Source organism: Eleutherodactylus coqui, chromosome 2 (assembly GCF_035609145.1).
Source record: "Eleutherodactylus coqui strain aEleCoq1 chromosome 2, aEleCoq1.hap1, whole genome shotgun sequence".
Lineage (NCBI taxonomy): Eukaryota > Metazoa > Chordata > Amphibia > Anura > Eleutherodactylidae > Eleutherodactylus > Eleutherodactylus coqui.
Window position 1 is genome coordinate 160,454,870 of NC_089838.1, and position 14,394 is coordinate 160,469,263.

The following is a 14,394-nucleotide window of genomic DNA, read 5'->3' on the forward strand; positions in this document are numbered from 1 at the left end:
AGCGATTTACATAGCCTTCTTATGCAGTATACTTACATCAAAGCCTGTGTTTGGATCCCATCCCACATGTCCAATGTGTCTAAATAAAACAAATCAAGGTTACATACAGAAACTGCATTAAGAAAAATGAAATCCAGCAAATATGCAGTGAGGATCATGGCACAAAATGGACTGCTATGCAAAATGTCTTATTCTATGCACTTGAACATGTAGTGTGGAGCGGTATTAGTGTATCTTGATGCCACCAGGAAGTCCTGGTGGTGCCAAGATTGACAGGTGGGTCACACCCCCTGTACCTGATTGGCTGGACAGTGGTGTGGGCTGCAGGTCCTGGCAGCACAGTAAGCTACAACTGCACATGGAAGTAGGCCAGCAATAGAAATACAGAATTACAGGGACAAATAAACATACCTCCACCTGTGCAACGCTGCTCCTCAGCGTCGGCAGAGAAGGCGTACTCCCTTGCAGCCATGTAAGTTATTCATGTTGGCCGACAGCACGGAGGCCACAGCGGCGGGGGTGAAAGACTGACAGGCGGCCGCCGCTGTGTGCAGCACCACACCAGCAATCCGCGGACCACAGCCAACGCCATGAAATGAAGAGGCAGTCTGCAGCAAAGATACAGCCTGTGTCTGGGACGGACGGCTAATGCGGTGCTCTGCCTGAAAACAGCCGTTGCCATAGGCGCCGCCATGGAGCCAGCACACAGCCGACACGCTGCACAAATGGTGTGGCAAGGAAGGAGGGCTCATCTGCCGGTGGCGACGGAACGCATCCCTCAGAAGTGCAGCGGGAACCAGCGCGGAGACTCGATGCTGCAGCACGTTCATTGCCTTTTTGCCGCCCATGCTGCCTTAGCGTCAGACTAACTTTTTGTTAGCCTTACTATCTGAGCACTTAAGAAAGTAACGCTAGGTGGAAAAGCGATTCCTCAGCCTAGGCAGCATGGGTGGCAAATTGCAATGCATACTGTGCTGAGGGGACCTACTAAGCTTGACCCAGTCGGCAGCTAGGGGTGTGAAGGGCGTTCTCCCCGTCAAACTCCTAGCTTCCGGTGGCGTCAAGATACACTAATACCGTGTGGAGCTCCTACGTCGAATCTATAGCAACTGCTTATTGCAAAATGTGTCATTCTTATAAATAAAAAAGTTATCTTGAAAAACGTTAAAAGGGAACCTGCCACTGTGTTTTTTGTAGACCTCACTGAGTGTACCATAAAAGTAGTGCCTTTCACACTGATTAGTGATATGTCTGCTGTGTCTGTGCAGTAGTTTAGGAGAAACTTCCATTTTATTAGCAGCAGCCACACAGAACTAGTTTTGCATATTCCTGAGCTGCAGGCTAGCAACACCCACCCCACCCTCCAGCCAATGACTGACAGCTCTTTCACTTTGCACAGTAATGAGCAGAGAGCTGTCAATCATTGGCTGGAAGGAGGAGGGTGTGGCTAGCCTGCAGCTCATCACTATCCAGGACTACTTAAACGGGTTGTCTCGCGAAATCAAGTGGGGTTATACACTTCTGTATGGCCATATTAATGCACTTTGTAATGTACATCGCGCATTAAATATGAGCCATACAGAAGTTATTCACTTACCTGCTCCGTTGCTAGCGTCCCCGTCACCATGGTTCCGTCTAATTTCGGTGTCTTCTTGCTTTTTTAGACGCGCTTGCGCTGTGCGGTCTTCTCCCTTCGGCTCGGTAGCATCGGTGTTTTGGCTCCGCCACCTTGTACGCGTCATCGCGTAGCTCCGCCCCTTGACGTGTGCCGGTTCCAGCCTCCTGATTGGCTGGAATCGGCACGTGACGGGGCGGAGCTACGCGATAACGAGTACAAGGGGGCGGAGCCAAAACACCGATGCTACCGAGCCGAAGGGAGAAGACCGCACAGCGCAAGCGCGTCTAAAAAAGCAAGAAGACACCGAAATTAGACGGAACCATGGTGACGGGGACGCTAGCAACGGAGCAGGTAAGTGAATAACTTCTGTATGGCTCATATTTAATGCGCGATGTACATTACAAAATGCATTAATATGGCCATACAGAAGTGTATAACCCCACTTGATTTCGCGAGACAACCCCTTTAACCCTTTCCAAACCACTGTCTGACGTCTGAAGACATTATGATTTAAGGCTGTACAGCTCCGACGTTGGAAGACGTCCGTCGTGGTTCTCTTACTGTATATTGCCAGCCTCTCTGCTGTTGGAGCCTATCCAACATGTCACCTCATGCAGTACTGGCTTTAGCCAGCATATAGCGCCACTGTATAACGACAGAAAAAGAGTAAGCCCCCTAGGAAAACCAGGATACAAATTGGATTGGAAAGGGTTAAGTAATCCTCTATGTATGTGCTGCTACTGATAAAATGTAATTTTCTCCTAAACTACTAGACAGATGTATTCAGCAGACATATCACTAATCAGTGCGACTTACTACCTTGCAGTGCCCTCAGATAGGGGTCCAAACAGATGGTGACAGTCTGTCAGTCACTGGACTCCAACTTAAAAAGGTTCTTACAGCCAATTATGACCTTTAACAGGCAGTAGGCTCTTTCGGACAGACAACTCACCGTGACCCACAGAGATATCTGTGACAAGTTAAAGGGGTCGGCTCAAGAAAACGACTCCTGTACCATGTATGCCCCATTATTTAGACAGCGGTATTTGCAAATGCTGCTGCAAAAGGTTCAACAAAACTGTGATGTGTGAGCAACCCCAATGGAGCAGCACCATTGCTGTCTCTTGGGAGTTTACACCTAGGACAAGTTCAGCCACTACGAATTCTGCCATGAGGTCTGCAACATGCAGATTATCAAAGGGTGAAATATATGGCATATAAATCCATGGCACAAAGTTATATGAATGCTGGGGATTTAAAAATGTGCAGAGAAATCTGCTCCATTCACATGTATTACACTGTATGTTGGGGAGTTTCATTGTAGGCTCCTCACCAAAAATCTGCCAAGTATGAATGCTTTCTTAAAGGTATAGAGCAGGAAAGAAAAAAAACGTCAGTTAAAAATAATTACTCATTAAACCTTATCAGCTAGAACTATGTATTTTTATGCTGATTTAGGCTGAAATGACCCCAAAATGCTTATTACTACAAAGCATTCATCTAAAAGCATCCGCCACCATCTTTAGACTACCAGTGCATTAATAGTGTTAGGCCTACCAAGGCACTATAGCTGCTTTGTGATTGGCCAGCATAGATCAATCAAAAAGCACTTCACGGTAACTATTAGGTCAGTAAAAAATGGCAGCAGCATGGCCAAAAACAAGGCACTGAACCAGCGGAATGGAGGGAACAGGAAGTAGTAGTACAGGCAAGATACCCCCCTTCACCCTCCAGTCCCAGGACAGAATTTTGCCCTGAAACTGAACGGCCGCTTTAATGCAGATTTAAAACGGTAATGTGACGTACACATCATGACGAAATCCTTCCCAATCTATGAAGGAAGACTCCACACGGAGAAAGCCTACCATAGAAATCTGCAACAGTTTGTAGAGCAGTATGTTGGTACATCTTCAAACTGTGTATTGCTATAGATATCCGCGAATCATTCTTAGGCTGCATTCACACGGCCGTTATAATTCCGTGCATCTGTTCTGTTTTTGGAGCAGAGAAACAGAATTAAACCTGAAAAAAAGGTTTCCATTTTTCCCCATTGATTTCAATGAAAAAAAAAGGAAACAAACAGAAAGCTTACAGAGCGCTTCCGTTCGTGTTTAACCCTTTCCAATCCACTGTCTGACGTCTGAAGACATTCTGATTGAAGGCTGTACAGCTCTGATGTTGGAAGATGTCCGGCAGGGTATTCTTACTGTATATTACTGGCCGCTCTGTTGTCGGGGGCCTCTCCAGCATGTCCCATACCGAAGTACTGGCTCTAGCCAGCAGATGGCGACATTGTGTAATGGAAGAAAGAGAAGGCCCCTAGGAAACCCTGAATCCAAAATTGGATTGCAAAGGGTTAAAGTGAACAAAGAGCGCAGTCCGCAGCAGCAATTTGTTCAGTTTAAGGCCGCCTGCAGACGGGCGGGTCGGATCCGGCAGCGAGGATTCTCGCCGCGGGATCCGATCCGAGCGCCTGCAGAGAGCAGCACGTACTCACCCGCGGCTCTTTCATGTGCCGGCTGCCCGGCAGCCGGCGCATGCGCAGACCAGGGCCGGCGGCGGGTGAGTGACGTTTCTGTGCGGGGCTCGAAATAGAGCATGCCGCGGTTTGTTTGCCGCGCGATATTTCACGTGACCAAACCGCAGCCGTCTGCATAGGATTGCGTTTGTTAACGCAAAACTATGCAGGCTACCAGCGGCTGAAATCCCACGGGAAATCCTGCCACGGAATTTCCGCCCGTCTGCAGGTGGCCTAAGAAAAACTGAAACCTAAAAAGGAACATAAGCAAGCTGAAAGCTTAGTTTTGTTTTTTTTTTTCTTTAAACCCATTGAAATCATTAGGGGAAAAAATGTAAACATTTCAATCCGAATTCAGCTTCTCTGCTCCAAAGATGATGAGAGATGTCATTCTAGCCGACAGCCTTACTAGAAATACTGCAAAAGCTTTATGTGAACTCGGCACGCCTTCATCCAACCTCCCTTATTCAGGACAGTATATAACTTGTGACGAGATGCAACCAGGCGTAGGACTATACCATATACCAGGACTGCTTACAATAAGACTGGACACGCGAATGCTCTATGGCTGCATATTTACGTACTGGAAGTTACTAGGTGTCCCGATGTCTGCCTTGGTGAGTTTCTTCTTCTTGTTTTTTCCTTTTTTCTTATCTTTGTTATAAGGAATGTTATTCACTTGCGTGCTGTATCTTGGGGTAGCAATTTCAGGATGGATGATGTCAACTGTTGCCATGGGAAGACTTGGCCCTGGAAAAAGGATATGATAAAAATGTAAAGTTCAATCCTTAAAACTTGAGATAGAGGGCTGGGGGCATGGCCTCAATGCAGAAAGAAGCTAGATGCATATAATAGGAGCCTTACCACCTAGAGATACTACCTCAGCGCTTCAAAATTTGATAAACCATCATCCTTACTTTGCCTGAGATGAGAGCTGGCAGCACTATCCAGCAAAATCTGGTGTTGCCAACGGCAGAGGTTCACTGTGACCTTCAGTAGTTGGCGACTGAAGGAGGTGTGGAGGAATTGTCTGCTGCTCACTGAGTGAGGAGAGACCGCTGTCAATCTACCCCGTGCTTGCTGGCAACTTTCCCCAACATAAAGGGCTCAAGATCTGTGGCTTCCGCCATTACTGGCCGGTGCCATCTTACCTGCCACTGTCTGAGAAGTGCAGCTGTGAACTCCTCTACTACTGCTAGCCCCTACAAGGTGAGCCATGGGGGCTGGGTAGTTAGAGCTAGACATTTCTTCGCACTCTCTGCTACAGTATCCTAAAAGTTGCAGAGGGCAGAGTACAAACAAGACTGATGGCAGCACAGCACTTCACAAATGCACTCCTCTTGCTCCGTACTACACTTGCCCTCCAGCTTTGCTCCCTACTACACCGGCCCTCCAGCTTTGCTCCTTTACGATTACACTGTGCAACTAATTTTTTTTTAAATTTTGCAACAAAATAAAAGATTTTTCTGTAAAATTAAAACTCGCTGATTACACTGGTAAAACTGAATAGCAGCACGTCTCATTTTCAAGTAATTTAACCCCTTAGTGATCAAGCATTTCTTTTGTTTTAAAAAAAATCCTAACTCATTTATCCCTTAATGACAGACCCTTTTTTTCTTTTTTCCCCCCCTTTTCGTTTTTTCCTCCCCCTGTTTAAAAAAATCATAACTCCTTTATTTATTCATCGACGTTGCTGTATGAAGGCTTGTTTTTTGCCGGACGAGTTGTATTTTTGAATGGCACTATTTCAAGGACCATATAATGTACTGGAAAACTTTTTAAAAGTTCTAAGTGGAGTAAAATGAAAAAAAGAAAACAAAATTCCGCCATATTTCCGTGTGCCTTGTTTCTACAGCCCACAAACTGCAACAAAACTGACATGCCAACTTTATTCTATAGGTCAGTGCGATTACTACGATACTAAACTTATGTAGTTTTTTTTTTTTTTTGCTGTACTATATTTTTTTTTAATACATTTAATTTTTTTTAAATTATTTTCTGCCGACATCTTCTGTGCGCAATAACTTTATTTTTTCGTCCACATAGTTGTGCGAGGGCTCAATTCTTGCGGGACATCCTGTAGTCTGCGTTTGTACCATTTTGGAATGCATAAGACTTTCTCAACACTTTTTATTGCATTTATACTTGGAGATGGAATGACCAAAAAAAAAAGCATATTTCTGGGGTTCTTGATTTTTTTTGCAGACGACGTTCACTGTGCAGGGTAAGTAATGCATTACTTTGACAGATCGGTCTTTTATGGACGCAGCGATACTGAACATGTATTATTGTTTTAAGATTTTGATTCTTTTTAGTCTAACATATGACCTGTAAAAACACCGTTCATTAATTACAACTTACTGAAGGATGATCTGCAGCGTTTCCGCCATGTGGAAGCATACCCTATATGTTACATAAACCTACCCTTATAGTATTCCGTCAGCACACGGTATGTAACAGTGTTTGCGCAATAGTTACGCAATCCCCTTTGTTCTTTTTATTAAGCAAAGTTAATAGCGAGCCTACTGAATTAATTGTATAGGCATATTTCCAAAAAATACACTACAAAGGCAATTGGATTACATTATTCCCCCATAATGGGAAAACCTTACATGGCAGAAAAAAAAACGGATATCGTGCCTGAATTCAGCGCACTAAAGTTACTACAAGCCACCTACCTTTTTATCTGTTACAAAAATTATGCTGCACAGTGTTATAAGCTGACAAACGTGCACAATGAGACTTTCTCCAGAACGACATTTTTAATTGCTTCCCTTTGCATTACGAGACCCAGCAGTCATTTTTATCTAATCTATTCCATTTCTGCCCCCTTTCTCTATGAAGATGAAGCCGCTTTTGCCATCTAGTGGCCATTGTTGATATAGCACTTCACTTTTAACCTATATAGACTAAATTCTAAGTCTTGCTTTAGTTCCTTTTGAGTAACGCCATCAAGTGACTGTCTTTGGGATCAGCCGATGTGCCGAATACTGCAGCTTAACCTATGTATCGCACCAGACAATTCTTTTTAAAAGGTCAGAGCCTCAGCAACATTCCTTAGCCACATCACTCCCAATCAGGGAGCGCACATACTAGCAGGAACGGCTGAGCCCTTCTTCACAAGTCCTGCTCGGTCCTCATCCTAGCCTATTTATATAGAACCTGCTGAATATCCTTCAAGTTGCCTTCATTTGTTTGCTCTTCCGACAAGGACAAGAGAATGGTAAACAGAACAAGACTCCACCAACATCTTCCCAAAGCACCTTGCCAGAATTATACTCTAGTTCATAAACAGCTACTTTGTTACCTACGTTGCTTGCTCCTCGAGACCACTGATTCAGGGAAACACTCGACTAGCTGGCAACTTACTCTGTAGAATGCACTTCCAACAACTGAATCTACCTGCCCCAGAGCCTTCTCGCTCTCTCTAAGCATATAAAAAAAAAATTGCAGTCCGCTGTGAGATATTTTTAAGCAAATCTCAGATCTGGGCCAATACACTACTATTCTTGAACAAAAAACTGATGAGATTGTGGATACACTGGACCAAGAGCGAGCCAAATGGAATGACTATTCTGCTAGCATTGACGCTCTTGATTCAATGACAGAGCCCACAGGGCCCCGACCAAGCCGGCCAACCCAGACCTCCGGAGGGATATTGTCAAACTCCATTATGTTGAGCTGAGGGATCAGATCTGGTCTGGTCTGCTATTCGGGCTCGGTCTTCTCTTACACATGTATCCCCTTCAGTTCAATTATATGCGGATGTAGCTCCCTCCACTTTGGTGAAACGGAGATATCTGAGGTCTATCACCCTTGCCCTACAACGGGTGAACATCCAATATAAATGGAAATTTCGTATACTTTAGTGGCACATGTTGACCAACAGGCCATAATCAATCGCCATACAGACCATAATCAATGGGCAGGACCATACGGAATTCCCTCTCCTAGGCTTCAAAAACCACCCTGCTCCTGGACAATGGTTCGGAGTCCTCAGCAAAGCCCGACAGCGCCTCAGTGAGACTGAATTAGTCCTTGTTGCAACATCTGTTTGTTTGGCACCTCACAATGCTGCAATGCCCCCCTTTTTTGGCAAATTAATGCAGCTGTCAAACTCTCTAACTGTGAATATGTTGGAAGTCTGGATGCATTATTACCATATATCAAATTCCTCGTTTATTTAATTGTTACAACAGGTTATCGAAGTGGCCCAATAGAGTTTCTTAAACTTTGCTATGGGTAAGCCTATATGATTCTACAACTTTGGTAGATGGGCCTCTTAGCCAGACAGTTTGTTCAACAGATCTACAGGGTTTCTTTCCTCTTGATTTAACTCGCTATGTGCTAGGATGGGGCTGACAATTCTTGCCTTACCCTTTCTGGATTCGTAGAACACTCTCCATTCGAGGGCATACTCTGTCTGGGCGTACAGTGGTCTTAGGACCAAATAGGTCCAATTTTCACATTTGTACTGGTTTTAAATGTTTTGTTTTTTCTCCACACTTCACCACAACAAGTTTTGTTAATCACAGTATTTCCTCTCTTTGGCCGCCTGCAGACGGGCGGAAATTCCGCGGCGGGATTTCCGCTGCTGGAAGCTGCCATAGGATTGTGTTAACGAACGTGATCCTATGCAGACGGCCGCGGTTTGACCGAGCGAAGTCTCACGCGGCAAACAAACCGCGGCATGCCCTGCACAGAAACTTCACTCACCGGCCGCCGGCTCCGCTCTGCGCATGCGCCGCCTGCCGGCACATGAAAGAGCCGTGGCCGCGGGAGAGGTGAGTGCCCACGCTGCTCTCTGCAGGGGCTCGGGTCGGGTTCCGCTGCGAGGATTCTCGCAGCCGGATCCGACCCGGCCATCTGCAGGTGGCTATAGGGACACTGCTTACACTGCCTCTATTCTTTATCCACGTTTGCTTTTAAATACACCCTCCTCTTAGGAAAAATCAGACATATCCCATGTGCTAAGGTCAAACTATGATATTGTAATGTTTCACTTTGTCATTCTACTCCCATCTCTCGCTAGGAATGGAGGCTCAACAAGGCACTCTTCAAAGACCCTCACCAAAATCTCAGAGTACTTTAGCCTTTACCTTAACACTAACGTGGCACCAAACTCACAACCCACATGGGTCTGGCTTGGCCATAAAACTTTCATGTGAAGCCAGAACATTCAGATAGCTGCCCGAAAGAAGTAAAAAAAAAAAAAAAAGACTCATGCTCAGCAAGCACTAGACGTTTAGCTCTTCTGGAGATAGCTAATCAGAGACATACTATATCTTTAATAGAAGAAAATCAGACACCAAGCTCCAACGTAGCGTCTTCTACACATAGTTAACTGAATCAACTGGAAGGCCCTCGCTCCAACGTAGCGTCTTCTACACATAGTTAACTGAATCCACTGGAAGGCCCTCTCAGCTATGTACTTTAAATTAGGCAACAAACCTGATAGGCTCCTGGCAGCTAAGCTTCGTCAAGACAACGGATCAACTGTGTACACTGCATTAGATCCATCAATGGGCCCTACACTTCAAATGCGGATAAAAATCACTCAGATTTTCCACAAACTTTACAGTGCACTATATAGGCACAAACCACAGCAGCCCCCTTCTGCTCTTCACCACTTTCTAAGAAAGCTTTCCTTCCCTAAACTCAAGCCAGTATTCGCTACTGAATCAAGCTGTAAAAGGAGGAGGAAGTGGAAACAACCATTAAGAACTTTACACTAGGTAACGCTCCGAGTCCCAGCGGACCAACTGCGTTGTACTATAAGACATTTGTCTCTTGATTAACCCGGCCTCTAACTGCTTTCTATAATGTGTCTGTCTGGGAAAATATACAAGCTTGCAGGAATTCATCTGATAACTGTTATCCCAAAACCAAATAAGGACCATACGCCCCATAAAAACTATCGTCTGATCTCTCTAATAAACCAGAGTGCCATTTTCACGAGTATCCCAGATACTTGTCTGAATCACTACCTTCCCTCTCTAATTCATAGAGATAAAGTGGGTTTAAAGCCTCATTTACACGCAACAATCACTCAAAATTCGTTCAAACAATGGCATATAAGCAATGATTGTTGTGTGTAAATGCCACCAGTTTACTCCATGGCATTTAAATCCATCCTTCAGCCAGAGAGACAGACAACAGGGACTGCATGCTGTGTTCTTTATGGTCTGTCAGAGCTTACATTGTATTCAGCGGACATCCCGTCTGAGAACAAATGAGCTGATTGCAGAGCTCAGACCACCTGCCGTGTTCTGCAAACAGCTCCAGGAGGCTAATTTACATGCAAGTGAAGCTGAAAAAGTGCTAATGGAAATTAGTGCCCATTACCACTTTATGCAAAATGATGACTAAAACGGTCAATCTTTCAATCGTTTGAAAGATTGTCTTTGCGTGTAAATGAGCCAGACAGCGTTAAAAAAAATTCTCAAAGGGGTTGTCCCGCGCCGAAACGGGTTTTATTTTTTTTTTTTTTGCATAGGCCCCCCCGTTCAGCGCAGGACAAACCCAAGGGATGTGTTGAAATAAAAAAAAATAAAAAATTTTACTTACCCGAATCCCGTCTGCAACTTCTTCCTTTTCCTCCAAGATGGCCGCCGAGATCTTCACCCACGATGCACCGCGGGTCTTCTCCCATGGTGCACCGTGGGCTCTGTGCGGTCCATTGCCGATTCCAGCCTCCTGATTGGCTGGAATCGGCACACGTGATGGGGCGGAGGTACGCGATGATGCGTAGAAGGGGGGCGGAGCCAGAACGCCGCTCATGCCCGGACCTACCAGAAGGGAGAAGACCCTTCTGCGCAAGTGCGCCTAATCGGGCGATTAGACGCTGAAATTAGACGGCACCATGGAGACGGGGACGCCAACGCAGGGAAGGTGAGTATATAACTTCTGTATGGCTCATATTTAATGCACGATGTACATTACAAAGTGCATTAATATGGCCATACAGAAGTGTATAACCCCACTTGCTGCCGCGGGACAACCCCTTTAACCTAATCCAGTTTTCCAATCATAAGATCCCAGTGTTGCTATTAGCCTTGGACAATGGAAAGGCATTTGACAGCCTGTCTTGGGACTTCCTTTCGCTGTTCTTCAGAAGGACACTATCGTTGCACTCCGTTCTCTATTCTCTAGCTCTTCAGCCTAATTAAAACTCCTCTGCTCCAATTGTAGCCTAGTTGAAATCAGATGCAGCACCAGGCAAGGCTACGCTTTTTCTCCTGCTTGTTTTGGTCTAGACATCGAATCCTTAGCACACTTTATGCAAAAAAACGTAATATCGCAGGTAGCACTGTGAGAAATACGGTATATAAACTAAGATACTTTGCAGATGATAGCCTTTTTCCACCAACTAGGCCACTCATCTCCCTTCCTAATCTGGTTGCAGTCCTAGATTCTTTCGCAGTAGTGTCGGGCTTAGTAGTAAACAAAACAGAAGCTCTATACTGCAATGTCCCACATACTACGAAGAAGCTGAAAGAAGCCGATAACCTGGAATCAGGCATTGCTCTCTAACTCACATTTTTAGGCTTCAGCCCCTTAAAGATGCAGCCCTTCCCACCTGCTTAATTTCAGTTTGTCAGAGGGCTTATTGTATTTTACAGTGGTACTATAATGTACAGAAAAGCTTTTAAAAAGTGCTAAGTGGAGCGAGATAGAAAATTAAAGTGAGATTCTGCCATCTTTGGTTACATCTTATTTCTACAGCGTACAAACTAACAAAAATGACATGACATCTTTATTCTATGGGTCAGTATGATTACTAGGATACCAAATTTATGTAGTTGTTTTCTTTAGCTGAGCTACTTTTATTTTCCAGAGTTTTTTTTTTTTTTTAGAATTTCTGCCATAAATTTATTTTTCTGTCGGCATAATTTCTATTCGTACCATTTTGGAGTATATACAACTTTTTCACTTTTTTTTTTTCTTGGAGACAGGGTGACAAAAAAAAAAAAAAAAAAGCACAATTCAGGGTTGGTTTTTTTGACAACATTCACCGTGCGGATTAAATAATGCATTATTTTGATAGATCAGACTTTTACGAACATAGCGATACCAAGTATGGTTTTGTGACTTTTTTCATTCTGAATGGCAAAAAGGTGTTTTTTTTTTAAACACAAAGTTTATTACCCTTAATTTTTAATACATTTTAAAAAAAAACAACTAATCTTTACATTTGTTTCTTTTTGTAGTCCACATAGGGGACAAGTTGGTTTGATCATTCCTGCAGTATGATGTAATGCCATAGCATTACATTATACCATGGTCTAATAGGCAATCAAGCAATGCCACAGGCCCCTGGCTGCAATGGCAAGCCGTGATCTCATCGCAGGCGGCAGTGCAGGACCTCCAAACATCGATCAGGACATTTAAATGCCGCTGTCAGAATTGATGGCAGCGTTTAAGGGGTGAAAAGCCCCGATCAGTGGCGCTGTTTATCAGAGCTGTTGTGGGCAGGGGTCAGCTGTAACAAACAGCTGGCATCTGCATAATATTGAGCGGGATCAGGTTTGGCTGGTGGCAAGTCAGAGTGCTCACCCAGCTTTTTCATTATATGCAGTTACTTAAACTTCTCACCCTTCAACAGTTCATACAAAAATAGGATATGCTGACAACACTGCTTTGAGCTTTCCAAAATGTAATAGTTTTATCCAGTCTTTCCCTGGGTAATCATCTTCCTGTAACCCTACCTTTTTTATGAGAGTCTGTTTGTAGTTACCGTTATAAGGAGGAGTCATTTCTCTGTTACATGCCTGTATGAATAAGCCCCTTTTGAAGTGAAGCTACCCTGTAGGCAACATTAGGGGGAGTATCTTGATAGTTCCTTCTCACTTCCCATATGGCATCACTTCTGTACTTTTATTTCTAAAGGAAGTCATCGGGTTACTTTGGCTGAATACTCTCCTAAAATATTGCACAGGGTATACCTAGTTCCCACAAGAATTCATACATTAGCTCCAGACACCTCCCCTAATCACTTCAGGGGTTGCCCTGACCAGGGTTCATGTTGCATATTTGGTGGACTTGTCCTACAGCGAGATCATTCTGGACACAGGTGGCCAATTTGATTTTAAGAGCAATTGATAAGCATTTCCCACTTCACCCCTCAGTTAACTTATTAGCGGACAAACATATAGGGCTCAACAATAAACATAAATTGACACAAATTATCTGCATGGCTGGAAAAATTCTTGTGGCTTCCCAATGGCTGTCAGCCAATCTTTCCTTAAGGCCTCATACACAAGGGCACGCATGGATTACATGTGGGAAATCCTGCACTTAATCCGCCTGTGCCCGCTGCCTGCGTACCTGTGAGATGCGTTCTTTTTGTATGCAGATGTGCCACCGGCGCCCTGGCATACATGCACAGTACAGAGGATGCCGCGCTGTCACCTAGGCAATAATGCAATACTTCTGCAATGCTCATTGCAGAAGTGCTGCGGGAGGGACGGCATCCATTGACTTCAATGGAAGCCATCCCTGCATATCTGCTCTAAAAAATAGAGCATGCCGTGATTTTATTTTGGCATGGAACGGCCGCAAATAAAATCCGCTTGTGTGTGGAGAGAGGAATCTTCACACATCAATGGGCACATTGAGCAGCGGATCACCCGAGTCTGTTGACAAGCGTAGAATCCGCTGCTCAATTTGCCCCGTGTGCATGTGCCTAAATGCTGTCAAAACCGGCGGCTTCAGGATGATGTTCTATGAAAAATAAGTAGAGATAAAACAGACCTTCTATGAAGACTTGGCAACCCTGGTCTACCTTCTTATAAATTCCAGGCCTTCCCAGATTATTTACCTGATGGTATCTTCTAAGTTAGTGGTCCCAAGAGTCTTCTTGAAAACTTCTTGATCATCGCTATTCATTCACTAGTCTGTCTCCAACAGCCCCTTTTGAGAATTATCTGTGGCTTGATATGTGGTGATTTGTTGTTCCCCATTTACCTTTGATTTACTAGTTCCCCCATGCGAGGGGATTTTTCTGGCTATTCAGCCTGTTATTGCATAAAACCTTTGAAAACCAAGTTTGAAACTAAAACTTGATAATATTGTCCTTCTTTCACATGACATTGCTTTGTGTGGATCACCGGAATGGAGCACAGAGTAAAGACAAACAGGTAATGAGAACGGCAGCTGGATAGAAAAATGAACAGTTGCATTTTGAATATCATTAAATCTGAGGAGTTTGTGTAGAGGGCTCAGTAATTGTACCCTGCAGAGTTACAGTGATGAAGGT

General features: G+C 44.3%; 1 protein-coding gene across 1 annotated transcript in view; it reads right to left on the reverse strand.

Annotated features, from left to right (window-relative positions):
* WASL (WASP like actin nucleation promoting factor) overlaps positions 1–14,394 on the reverse strand; it is a 50,438-nt gene that overhangs the window by 10,456 nt on the left and 25,588 nt on the right. The window contains exons 6-7 of the mRNA XM_066591856.1: positions 4,721–4,886; positions 37–79 (exon numbers count right to left, since the gene is read on the reverse strand). Coding sequence (XP_066447953.1) covers positions 37–79; positions 4,721–4,886 — 209 coding nt within the window. The remainder of the gene's footprint in view (positions 1–36; positions 80–4,720; positions 4,887–14,394) is intronic.